General features: G+C 38.4%; 1 protein-coding gene across 5 annotated transcripts; it reads left to right on the top strand.

Moving 5' to 3' along the window:
- Positions 1–305: 305 nt before the first annotated feature.
- LOC129272614 (uncharacterized) lies at positions 306–12595 on the top strand. Of its 5 annotated transcripts, none has more exons than XM_064107417.1 (9): positions 310–496; positions 1800–1853; positions 2396–2586; positions 3536–3646; positions 4507–4656; positions 6455–7058; positions 7866–8086; positions 9437–9612; positions 11285–12595. In XM_064107417.1, exons 3-9 carry the CDS (start codon positions 2512–2514, stop codon positions 11868–11870), a joined length of 1923 nt encoding a protein of 640 aa, XP_063963487.1. In that variant the 5' UTR covers positions 310–496; positions 1800–1853; positions 2396–2511; the 3' UTR covers positions 11871–12595. The 5 variants fall into 5 exon arrangements, with proteins under 5 accessions (XP_063963484.1, XP_063963483.1, XP_063963487.1 ...); XM_064107416.1 differs by having other exon boundaries at positions 314–496; positions 2362–2586; XM_064107414.1 differs by lacking the exon at positions 1800–1853 and having other exon boundaries at positions 306–496; positions 2362–2586.
- Positions 12596–13105: the final 510 nt, after the last annotated feature.

Genomic DNA, 13105 nt, shown 5'->3' on the forward strand with positions numbered 1-13105 from the left:
AAGTTGGTCTACAAGCAGTTGGTCTATAAACACATTTGGCTTACGAGAAGTTAGGTCGGTACACCACACCACCATCTAATTCTCATAATACCGAGAATAATCTGCCTATATTTCCATAAACGATTTATCTATATATAGGCCTACTGCTGGAAATACTCCTGAAAACTTGCCAATCGGATATATATTAGGCAAACTTTAATCAATCGATAATTTAACACCATACACAGGTCATTTTAATATCAAATGCAGCCCCGCCCCCCCCCCCCCCCCCCCCCCCCCCGCGCGGGCGCGGCCCGTTTTCTGTCATATCTGCTCAGCTGTCGAAAAACAGCATGTGTGATTCTATTGATGGGCGCTTAATTTAATAATAGTTCGAAAATGGCCAACCCAATATTCTTTTCTGACTTAGATGCATTGAAACAGAGAATAGAGGAGCTTGAAGAGTCCTCAAGGGTGAAATTCGTTGTATTAAACAAGGACAAAGCATTTGGGAAGGGTAAGTTAAAAACAGTTTTGACGACGGGAAGAGTCGGTTTGCTGGCCCTGCGTTCAGCCAGGCCTGGCCGGGTAGGACAGATTGCTTACACCGGTCCTGGTGTATGCAGCAGGCGCAGGGGCCATAATCCGAGGCATAATCCATATTCTATAAATTTTCTTGACTTAGCCCTACATCATGTAAATGGGATACAACTTCATTTCCGACATTTATACGATATTGACTTCATTTTTAAACAAGAATTCATTAAAAAAACAGAAAAAAATGAAAAGACAGGGAAAACTTAGTGCGATATTTACGTCGCTGTCTTGACTCTTGTTCTTTTTGTTCTTCGCCAAGCTACAAGACGTATATCCTCTGATATGCGTCTTGTAGCGTGGCAAAGAACAAAAAAAACAAGATGGCGACGTAAACATTGGCAAGTTTTTTCCCCGTCTTCTCAAAATATTTTTCTTGGTTTTTTAATGAATTCTTGTTTAAAAATGAAATCAACATCGTATAAATGTCATGTCAGAAATGAGGATGTAGATCTATCCCATTTACATCATGATTTAGGGCTAGATTTTTTTATTAGAAGGAAAATAGAAATCTCAGGGGGGGGGGGCAAAAATTTCGGTTTTTTTCGCAGTACACGCACATGAATTGGACACAATCCCTGGCTCCAGCTCCATGGAGAGTAAGCACACGTTAGTGAATGAATTTTACTCTCTACTACTCTAGGAGCCTCCTGGCTAGGTAGGTAGCTATTGTAAGTTTATACTGTTGTATGCTGTATTTCTGCAAAAACATCAAAATGAGACATTCCAAAGACATTACAGAGACAGATTGGGAGAATTTTCAGCAATTAAAGATCTCAATGTCTGATTCAAGATGATGAATTTCAAAGAAATCATGCCTGGGAGGAACAGCCATGTATTTTTAGCACAGCGCACAACCAAGCATTAGCACTTGCGTGCACAAAACTTGCAAAACGCATGAATCTAATGCTCATTCATGAGCTTTCCTATAGATCGGGAACATTTTGCAATTGCATACATTTATCAGATATCGATCTATAGGAATATGAATATTCATGATCTTGAGCTGCGATCCTCGTGGATGCATGATTTGCGTTTTCGATGTTTTGAGATCGGCAGTGAATTAATAGGTGTGAGAAAACTGGGTACTGGCTCTAAAGCACCAATTTTGAGACTGATCGGAGGATGGACACAAGGTGAAATTAGAATGAAAAGTAATAATATGTGTTTTCTACCAATCGTAAGGTAATTTTGTTGCATGAGTTTATGTTTTCCCCCGCATAAAGTGACACCTTTGTCACTCGGAGTATTAGAGCGAGTTTTGGATCTTGAGGGTTAGGGTAAGTGTAGCATAGTGTAGTGGTAGTGAAATGTAGTGAAGCCTACACGAACCATCACCTGAGGTAGCTCAAGGTATGCATTGTTGGGCTTGATTTTGATTTGTCCATTTAGTTTCGGTTCAATCTGATTTGGGGTTCTTTAATTCACCTAGCTTAAACCCTGTTCTCACCTCATTTCTTGAACTGGACTCCCTTGAACTTAAAGTAGTTTAGGAAACCAGATTAGAAGATCACTTCGCGAGTGTTCTCATCACCATCTTTTGAATTGGTTTCCATTTCACTTTATTACAGCAGTCTTGTCGCTATGGGAACTCTTGAGTGGGGTCACATGTTTCGCGCTAGAACCACAATGAGTTTTTAGCTACAAGAACACTTAACGTGAAAAATGGTTCTCATTTTGAAAAGTAAACACTGGGCAGGGTGAGGGGGGGCATAGCATGGATGTGCCCCCTTTCTTAATTCACAATCACACAACGACGCCTCTCACTCTCTGATGGTTCTTTCGTAGGAGTGTAGTAAATCTTCCATGATTCTGTTGACAGATTACGACTTTGCAGAGAAAACGTCATTTCGTCTCCGTTGGGAATATGACGAAGACCAGCACCCGTGCAAGATTCCCTTTACAGGTGTTCCTTTCGTTGCGGTCGGCCGCAAGACTATGGAATGCCACCAGGGAAAGGATAGGAACATCAGACAGAAGGAAAAGTATGCCATTCAAGCAGAGAAATTAAGGGTAAGATTTTACACTATAACCGCAAAAGCCAATTCCCCTGCATTAGGCTCAAGAGTCAAGACTCCTGTATTAGGAGTTCTCGTCCATTCCCCAATCGCTTTTTTTTCTCCTTATGTACATGACACCCGAAGGCCAAATACACAACTCCTGGCAATGCCACGCAACTTCATCATGGCTCTAAATTGCTTAAAATCACTTGCCAGCTAGTCTTTGAACTTTGGCATCTCTGATGCTGGGTGATTTCAAGTTTGGTTTTGGTGTTGAAAATGAATATCTGGATGTGGACTGGATGCGGATTATTTCTATTCGTGAAAGGTCAAGGACTAGGGGCTTTATCCCCATGATTTAAATGTGACCTAGAGTCAAACTTCAATTCCCAGTTGCATGCAGTATAAAAGGCTTCACCGCTTTGGTCAAATTGTGCTAAGAGGACGCGAACTACTGCGCATTAATCAATGCGCAGTTAATCAATAACTGTTTGTGAAACACCCCCCAGATTAATTAAGATTGTTTGAGTGACTTGATCGGGACTCGATCTCAATATCTTGTATTTGAATTCATCAACTAAGTTCTCCAGTATTGCGGGCTGTTTCTGAATTCATGAACCCAATTGTTATTGCCAGGTCCGCCCTATTCTGATCCTCACTGTGTCCAGACTATTTGAGGGCAAATTCATGACAGGGGTGGGTGCTCCCCCCCCCCCCCCACTTTTTCCAAAACCTTGTACAAAATAAAATTTAGTAAAAGTTACCATCTGATTATGATTTTTGCATGGCCAGCCCCCCACTTTTAAAACTGTTCTGCAGTCCCTGTATACATTGATCATTTTTCTAATATATTCCTATAAAATAACCAGCTTGTATACATGCCTCTTCTTGATATTCCTTTTGTCCATCTGCAACTGATGAAAACTAAATGAATAAATCCTTTTTTATTGTCCCTTATGTAGGAATCAAAGTCTAAGAGCAGGAAGAAGCAAGCGCTTTTACAACGGACAAAGAAAGTAAGCTGTCCGGCAACTATCATCATTATACAGATTACAAGATTGCAAGATATTAAGGTAATTTATACATTGTTGTGTATTTGTAGATGATCCTTTCTTTTAAAAAAAGAAGTAAGAACAGATGAATAAAGGATAAATATGTAGATGAGTGAGTAAGAAAATAAAGAGAAAGTGACTTTGTGTATGTATAGTAATGATAAAAATATAATTATTATACAGATTACAAGATTGCAAGATATTAAGGTAATTTATACATTGTTGTGTATTTGTAGATGATCCTTTCTTTAAAAAAAGAAGTATGAACAGATGAATAAAGAATAAATACATATGTAGATGAGTGAGTAAGAAAATAAAGAGAAAGTGACTTTGTGTATGTATAGTAATTATAAAAATATAATTATTATACAGATTACAAGATTGCAAGATATTAAGGTAATTTATACATTGTTGTGTATTTGTAGATGATCCTTTCTTTAAAAAAAGAAGTAAAAACAGATGAATAAAGGATAAATATGTAGATGAGTGAGTAAGAAAATAAAAAGACAGTGACTTTGTGTATGTATAGTAATTATAAAACTAGTGTGAAAAGTGTGAAAGCCAGTATGTTATTGTTAAGTAAGTAAGTAAGTAATGTGTGTCGGCCAGTAGGTAGAATAAACAAATTAATAAATCAATTAATCAGATATTGAATTAAAATATAAGTAATTAATTGATGATGAGAACCTGTAAACATGTCTTTAAAAAATAGTTGGTAACTGCAGTATATATGACTGGAACAGTGACCGCAAAACACATAATGGAAGGGTTTGTTGGTGGGGGGGGGGGGGTGGATTAAGGTCTTTTTAACCCCCCCCCCCAACCAAAAGAGCTCTCAATGAATTTGGAGACTTTATTTTTCATCACCACTTTTTACCCAGGTGAAAGAAAACAAGGAGTGGACCAAGCGGATCGCTTCTGCAGAATTCCGTAAGATGCTAGCCAAGGGCCACAAACCGCAACAAAGATCGGAGTTCTATGCTCTGTTTCCTAAGGATGAGGATCATAAAGGACATCCCATAAAGAACGAGGTACTCTTCCCCCTCCCCGATTGGTTCTGCAGAATTTCGTAAGATGCTAGCCAAGGGCCACAAACCCCAACAAAGATCATAGTTCTATGCTTTGTTTCCTAAGGATGAGGATCATAAAGGACATCCCATAAAGAACGAGGTACTCTTCCCCCTTCCCCCTCCCCCTCCCCGATTGGTTCTGCAGAATTTTGTGAGATGCTAGCCAAGGGCCACAAACCCCAACAAAGATCGGAGTTCTATGCTTTGTTTCCTAAGGATGAGGATCATAAAGGACATCCCATAAAGAACGAGGTACTCTTCCCCCCCCCCGATTGGTTCTGCAGAATTTCGTAAGATGCTAGCTGAAGGCCACAAACCCCAACAAATATCATAGTTCTATGCTTTGTTTCCTACGGATGAGGATAAAAAAGGCCATCCCATAAAGAATGATGTACTCCCCCTCCATCAAACTCCCTATTATCAGGGAATTAAAAATCCTTTGTACATGCAAATTTTTAAATGACTTGTTACCAAAATATTTACGAGACCTAGCTCGTAGCCTGAGATCATCACATCAGCATCTTCTAAAGACCCCCAAAACATGAGAAGGTCAAGGTGAATGGGCTTTCCTTGCCTCTTCACTTTTCCTTAAGAATAATTTGCCATTTAAAGGTAAAAGAAAGTAGTTGCAGCAAACAATTGTTTCATGAGAAAGTATTTTAAATCAAGGTTAGCTGTCACCATATCATATACATGTATCTCGATCTGGTATATTTAAATGTAAACTTATCTTGTGAAGTCATGAAATCTTAGCTCAAACCTTTAATTCTGAAGATCACTAACACAGAAAAGCATATGTGGGACAGTGTGTTAATATTGCTCGGAAAAATACCCAACATTTGATGGAATTCTGTGCTTGAATTGCTCATTTCTCAGCAAGTAATGCATTTTCTTCCAGAGCTATTTGGCACATATTTCTTATTTATACTTATTTATATACTTATTATATCTTATTTATGTGGAGCGTTGTGGCCCAGTGGATTAGTCTTCGGACTTTGAAACAGAGGGTCGTGGGTTCGAATCCCAGCCATGGCGTAATTTCCTTCAGCAAGAAACTGATCCACAATGTGCTGCACTCAACCCAGGTGAGGTAAATGGGTACCGGTAGGAAGTAATTCCTTAAAAAGCTGTGTGCGCTATGAACGCCTAGCTTAGCCGGGTAATATAGGAGCGCCTTGAGCACCTAATTACAAGGTGGATATGTGCGCAATATAAATACCCTATATTATATTATTATTATACATACAAACACTTTGGTGGTAATTCTATTGGATTCTTTTTTATCTCATTTTGAGATCGTTACCACAACTGGTATTTGTCTTTAATTTGAGAAATTGTTCATCATTCATTAGAGACTTTCAGATCTTAACTGAAGTTTTATCTCTTCTAACATTAGGTCTTTTATCACACTCTTCAAACTTTGTTATTCTTTCTATATTTTCTTGTGACCTCCAAGTAGAATATTTCTAGAGAGATGGCTCTATACAAATAGTTTGAATGAAATGTTGACAACCAAAAAAAAAGTCTTCGCCACCAATTTTAGGTTGTTTCCTACCCTCAAAAAAAGGTCTTTAAAAAAATTTGACAAGCAAAAAAAAAAAGAAAAAAAAAAGGGTCTTCAAAAATTTTTAGGGGGGGGGGGTTTGGGTATCAAAAAAATTTAAGGGCGGGATTTGAACCCCTGTAACCACCCCCCTGCTTACGCCACTGGCCTTGATCATATTATTTATCATCTCCATCAATGCTTTGATTCAAACAGGCTGCCGGTCTACGCGAACCAACCATTCCAGAAGTTGTAGAGAGGGTGCGATCACTCACTCGGGGCGGGGTCGTCAAGGTCAGCGAGATGAAGCAGCACATCGTCAGCTTCCTGCACAAAGAGTTGCACATAACAGACACTCTCCGCCGAAGATACATGCCAACGAACACGGACATCAGCAACATAATGGCCTCCGTGAAACGCAAGGCTCACCAAGACCCGGACAGCATGTGCGAATTTATCAACATGATGAGGAAACGCTGCCCCAGCGATCTGCTTCTCCATCGACCAAACTCTCCCAAGCATCCGCTGCTCTTCTGCTACCAATCTACCTGGCAGAGTAGGCTCTTAAATCGCTATGGCAACCAGTTCTGCCTCCTAGATGCCGTCCATCGCGTCCTTGAGTGGTCAAGGTTTCTATATCTTCTGTATGTGAGGACTAATGTTGCATATGTTGCAGTTGGTGCCTTTATCGTAGAGACAGAGGAGCCTGATGTGGTTCGAGAGGCTTTGGATATTTTTGCAAAATGGAACCCGAGCTGGATGCCATCTCACTTTGCGGTAGATGTAACGGATGTCCAAGCTGTGGAAGCATGCTTTCCAGGTTTGTAAAATAATAGTATGTTGGGGGGGGAGGAAGGGGTAGTTCCTGATATAAAATGGGATTAATTCTGTATGATCCTATTTCTGCCCAACTATGGCAAAAGGAAGCAAGTGACACATCAGTCACATCCGAGTTATTGTTGTTTCTGAAACACCCTTTGTATGTTGCACGTTCAGGCAAAATTTGGGGAAGAAATTATCGTTCTATAGAAAGATATTGAAGAAAATATGCTGATAAATTGCATTGGCGCCTCAGTAAATGACAAACACACATTGCTCATTTACACAAATAATACTTTTATAACTTGCTTCCTTTTGCCAAAGTATGGCCGATGTGCTGAATTATGTTGATTTTGTGTTACAGCTCAGGTAATGTGTCAAAGATCAAAGCTGCATCTTTTGCGCGGGAATCCCGCAAGCAGCCTTTCATCCCATTTCTCACACTTCATCATAGATGAATCAATAGGGAATGCAGGCGAGCCGCTATGCAGACGCTTTCTGGAAAAATAGATAATCTATCGTCAAAAGCCATTCATGATAAAGTTGTCTTTGTCAAAGTTTTGTCTGCGACTTTTGGAGAAAAAAAAATTTGCAATTTTTCGTCAGCTCCTTATCTTAGGATGATCTGCCGTCCCGGCTCACCAATTTTCGACAAAGACCTCTCGGCTGTTCATTGTGATTGACAGGCATTTTCAATACTTTTACTACGTACTTGAATCCATCCCCACTGCGATTGCAAAAACTCGCTATCAGCCAAGGAAAGATACGATAAAGTGATGCTGCATTTTTCTTCTTTTGATTTTGATAGATTATACTGTCAGCCTGTCCAACGTTCATTGTGAGAGGGCGTGGTCTGAACTTTTCTCAAAGGCTCCACATCTGAAGAAGGAGATTATTCTACCAATGCTCCGCCGCATCGCACATGCAGACACCATTGGAAAGTATGAAGACTTAATGGGCCAACTGCTCAATAACAGTGATATGAAAGAATGCTCTTCATTTTCAAGCTATTGGTTACCTCAAGCAAAGGTATGAAAAATATACCATTTTGATTATTATTTACTATTTCTGCCATTCAAAGTTCATGTGACACCTAGATAGATCCTTGTTATTTGATTGGTTGTTTGATGTCGATCGTTCAACCCATTTTACAATGACGTCATAGTCCGTGCTTTTCAGGATCCATACGATTTTGTCCATTGCACTTGCTGAGACCACCGGCGCTACACGTAAATACACTCGTGTTTGCACACGAGACTGCGCTTGCACTGCATGTACTTCTGCATCCAAATGCATAAATCTCAATTAAATGACAAGGATCTATTTTTATAGCGTCATATAAAACATAATGATTTTTTTTGGGTGTGTGCAATGGAGAGAATACCGAATAAGCATTCAATGAAAGATGAAATGAATGATCCATTCAACTCAGCTATACCTCGTTGAATGGATCATTTCATCTCATGAAGTATTCTGTCCATTGCACTCAACAGCATTCATTATTAGTTTGTAACCAGCTCACCAGGCCATCAATGACCATGACTGTTAATGTCCTGTTGACTAGACTTAATGCCCCCCCCCCCATTGGCTTTGGAGATATTTACTTATTTTTCCCATTTGTGCTGTAATATAGAAATGTGCTCTCTGGATAATTGTCGCGGCCCCTGAAATATTGAAATTTAAGGCCTTTTTTTAGAACTGATTCTGTTTAAGGTAAAACAGTAGTAAGCATGCTGTGTTTCTAGGTTTCGGGAATTATGATTGTGATAATGAAATCCAGGAAAAACCAGTCCTTCCCTTTTTGGCATACTGTCTGTGCACTCTTTCGACACAACCCAATACAGGGGGAATCTGCCAAAGGAGAATCTTTGTACCCCAGAAATATCTTTGATTTGGAGTGGAGTTAAACTTGGATGATGTAAATAATACATGTTCTGACATGTAAGATTGCTTCCACTTAGCCAATTATTAGACTTAGAGAAGGTCAACTTTACTGACTTGACCGTACTTGAGTTTATCAATGTTTCTACTGTCAAACCTCTTTCTTTGAAGTATTGATGTAATAATAATAATAATAGCCAATTTTTATAAAGCGCTTTTCCCATAATGGCCCAAAGCGCGTTACAGCATATTATTACCCCGAACATTGGATTCATTTCAATCCCGCACGAAAAGCGCACAATTTCCACTCCCTGGGGAGCATTCCTTGCATTCATCGCAGCCTCATTATGGCGCTGGCAAAATCAAAACATACAATATCTTTCGCATCCTACCGGGTACCCATTTAGCACCTGGGTCGAGAGTGGCAATGTGTGGATTAATGCCTTGCCAAAGGACGCTAGACCTGTAATCAATGCATTTCAATTTTATTTTTTGCAGAGATGGGTGCGTTGTTTCCAAGATGAGAGTTTCTACTTCACTGTGCATGCTGCTGGTGGATTAGATAAACAAAATGAAATATTTAAATACGATGTCATCAAGCCATACACCAATGGTTCCATCAAAGATCTGGTGGCAGGACTTCTTAATCATTTCTTCCCAGAATCATATAGAAAGTAAGTATAGTCACGTATTGTATTACCGGACACTATTATGATTCCGGACGCGCATATTACTGCGTTCGAAAACAATTTCGTACGGTAAGACTTCCGCAATTCAATTTCACAGAGCAATACATAGAACAGGATTGCAAAAACAAGGCGAAAAAAATCCAACTTTTAACTTATTTATCTCCAAAATGACAGAAAATGCTTAAAATATCAAATAACATAGTTTTGCATTTACAATTGATGATGATGATTGATGAAATATGGGTCTGATCTGCCGAATTTCAATCTCGTCCGCTCCTTCGATCGAATGATGAGGTGTGGTGTATTGTGGGTGATCGTCGACGGCTAGTTCTCAAGGTACCCGTGCGCGAGGTTTACCGTGAGTATAGAGCCGTCGACGATCGGCAGCGTATCGATAGAACTTGATGAGCGTCACGATACGAACGAGCATAATATTGGAAAGTTCCATGAAACATGCGGCTAACAAGAAAAAATAAAATAAGTTATCAAACACGAATTTATTACCAACATCTGCTCAGAATCGGTATAAGAACAGCAAACAAAAACTTAGAATTTCCTCATGATATGATATAAGAAGAAAAAATCACACAAATTTGTTCTTACATCATTATAATCAAGAATATCTTTACCCGTCCGGCGCGCGTCCGGAATCATGATGTAATTTGTCACGCACGAAAATTTTCGTGGAGGGGTATGCGGCAAGTGCGATGCAAAGAAAATGGTTGGTAAATATAAAATAATTTTACCATATTCATAATTTTCATAATATTTGGAATAGCAAGTGCGAATTTTTCTTGATTGTATTTCCTCTAGTTGTCATTTTTAAAGCACTGAAATAAAGGTGTCCGGCAATAGGATACACTGCCATATCTCTACACTTCTTTTGTTAAGTAATTTATTTTATTTGTTCTTTTTATTGTTATCTGTTAAAGGGAATTTCATCCAGATCATGAAGATATGTTTATAAAAGCAGACAAATTTGATAGAAATATTGAAGGTTTGACAAATTTCCATCAAATGTGGGAGAGATATGATTTTTTTCACGTTTTGAATTTGTGACTTGATGATATGCAAGCTTCTGCCCCATAGGGAACGTTTGGTGAATTTCATGAATATCAATGTTTTAATGATTCACTATGACTGAAGATATTTTCCTCATAGCAGCAGGTATTAATTGATGTGTCTGATCTCTGATGTCACAAATGCACAAGTAAAATCATATTCAATTCTGGAGAAATTGGCATTTTTGTAGAATATACATGTATTACCCAACACATTAAGGAGCTGCTTACATGTGTCAACAAAATCAAAATTTAAATCCATAATTTTGTTAAATCTTTTTGCTGAATCTTAACTTATATATATTCCTCTTATATTTCTGCTTTTTAGTAAAATCTAATTTACGTTTGGGTGATCTTGCCATTTATGGAAACATAAACAATTACAAAATTTTCTTCATCCAAGTCTGCATAATTCTTGCCGTATAATTTCCTATGTGTCTAGATACTCTTATATCTTACTTGAAAGCAGTCCAGGATATTAACACTTTGTAAGACGGGGCCCATATCTCACATTCCAGTGGCTTCTATGTAATATTGTTAATTTAATGTTCTCAATTCAATCATAGCCTTGTCAAATTAATCATCTATTGATGCAGATACCTGGAACGCAATGCAAGATCATCGCCAGGCTACAGCCATAGTAACGCTCAGATTCCAAAGTTCCTGCAGAACCGACCAAGGGCTTTAGTCCATCATATCAAAGATCGCATGCAGAATGACATTCCTAAAGGAAGCATCGTGGATCATGGGAACGGACTATTCGTGGTACAGCACGCCAATGAATGCCACACGTTACGATTCGGCGAGGGTGCAGTCATGCCGCACTGTACCTGCCGCGACTGGCAGACCCATCTCCTACCCTGTAAGCACTTCTGCGCCGTTTTCCGACACTTTGAATCGTGGCAGTGGGAGAATATGAGCTCCCTTTATCATAATAATCCTATCTTCGCCTTGGATGATGCGTTTATTGTCTCCATGGAAACCCATGCTCCGAAGGATTCGGAAGACGATTCTGAAGCGAGGCGGAAGGAAGCGTTGCAGGAGTGCATGGATGCTACCAGGGCCATCAATGCAGCTGTAAAGAGATTAAGTGATGCATCTCATATTATTAGTGTTACCAAGAGACTGAAGTGTCTTATAGAGGATATTCAATCAACACAACGGAAAGTCGATCCTCCATGATTCACATGGATCAGGAAATTTCTAGTATACGGGTAAATTGGGGTAAGTGGGACACTTCAGCATTTACCTAAGCATTACGAAAAAAGTGAATAATCAATAGAGCAATTATATGTCTCATTTTGGAATTTATTAAGATTTTAACGTTTTTAGAAAATGTTTTTGTGAAAAATTCCTCCAAAGGAAGGTCAAGGTGACAGTTAATCATCACTACTCCATTGTCCCACTTACCCCGTCAAGTTAAGGTAAGTGGGACGGCAAAGTAATATAGAATGAAATGTTGTTTAAAAGTGAAAACAAAGATCTCTGTCTTCATAAACATTGTTTATACATTAAGAATATCATAAGAACTGGTCAAAAATCTAAAGTTTCAAACATTATCAAGAAATATCAGTTTGTAATTAAGAGTATTGTTTTTTTTTTTAACCAAAGCTCAGTAGCACTTTCTAGATGTGTGATTCTGTAAACAAAGCAAGTAACTCCTTCCTCCTTCATATCCCTCCCCCTTTTGTATAAGAATAAACAAAAGGTACATTATAAAACAAATATAGTTACTTTCCCATATTACACCTTTTATTTATACATTATTGAATCTAAACTTTATGAAAACTTAAGTTTTTATGTAGATTATAAAACATTTTTAGGGTGGCATTTAACACAGCAATAACAAAAGTAAGGTTACATAAAACCCATTTTCCGTCGTTAATGATACAAAATGCTCATTAAGTAAAAAAAAAAAAACATAAAAATGAAAACTACTTCGCCGATATTGTATAAAAAGCTTTGGTTTGAGGAAATTCCACACAAGAAGAAAAGAAAATGGACTTATTGATTTTCTTCAAAATATGACATGAATCAAGACAACCTACTTGTATTTACTCTTAATTCAGTGGCATACCATTTTTTTATTAATCATTTGTCGCAGTCTTCACATTGAAAGTTCTCCAAATCAGAGTGCTTCCACACTCTTATCCATGTTTCATGCCAGTAGCTAGCACATCCAGTGCACGGCCACCAATCATCATCATCATCACTTATATCATCAAAGTGAAAGCCATTACATCCACCACAGTTGTTTTAAGTATCTTTTCTCTCATCTTGCATCAATGCTTTTATAGGCTCCACAGACTTTTAAGATTTCATTTTGTTTGTTTTGTTTGCCATGTCTTTTTGTGATTGTTTAACAATTTTTGCTACTAACTTTTCTTGTTTTTCCTTTTCACGATCCTCTTGCTTTA

Source organism: Lytechinus pictus, chromosome 12, assembly GCF_037042905.1.
Source record: "Lytechinus pictus isolate F3 Inbred chromosome 12, Lp3.0, whole genome shotgun sequence".
Taxonomy (NCBI): Eukaryota; Metazoa; Echinodermata; class Echinoidea; order Temnopleuroida; family Toxopneustidae; genus Lytechinus; species Lytechinus pictus.

Coding starts and splice junctions, on each gene's coding strand:
- LOC129272614 (XM_064107413.1), top strand. CDS start 379: ATGGCCAACCCAATATTCTTTTCTGACTTAGATGCATTGAAACAGAGA. Junction 497..2,395: donor GGACAAAGCATTTGGGAAGG/GTAAGTTAAAAA, acceptor TTCTGTTGACAG/ATTACGACTTTGCAGAGAAA. Junction 2,587..3,535: donor TTCAAGCAGAGAAATTAAGG/GTAAGATTTTAC, acceptor TCCCTTATGTAG/GAATCAAAGTCTAAGAGCAG.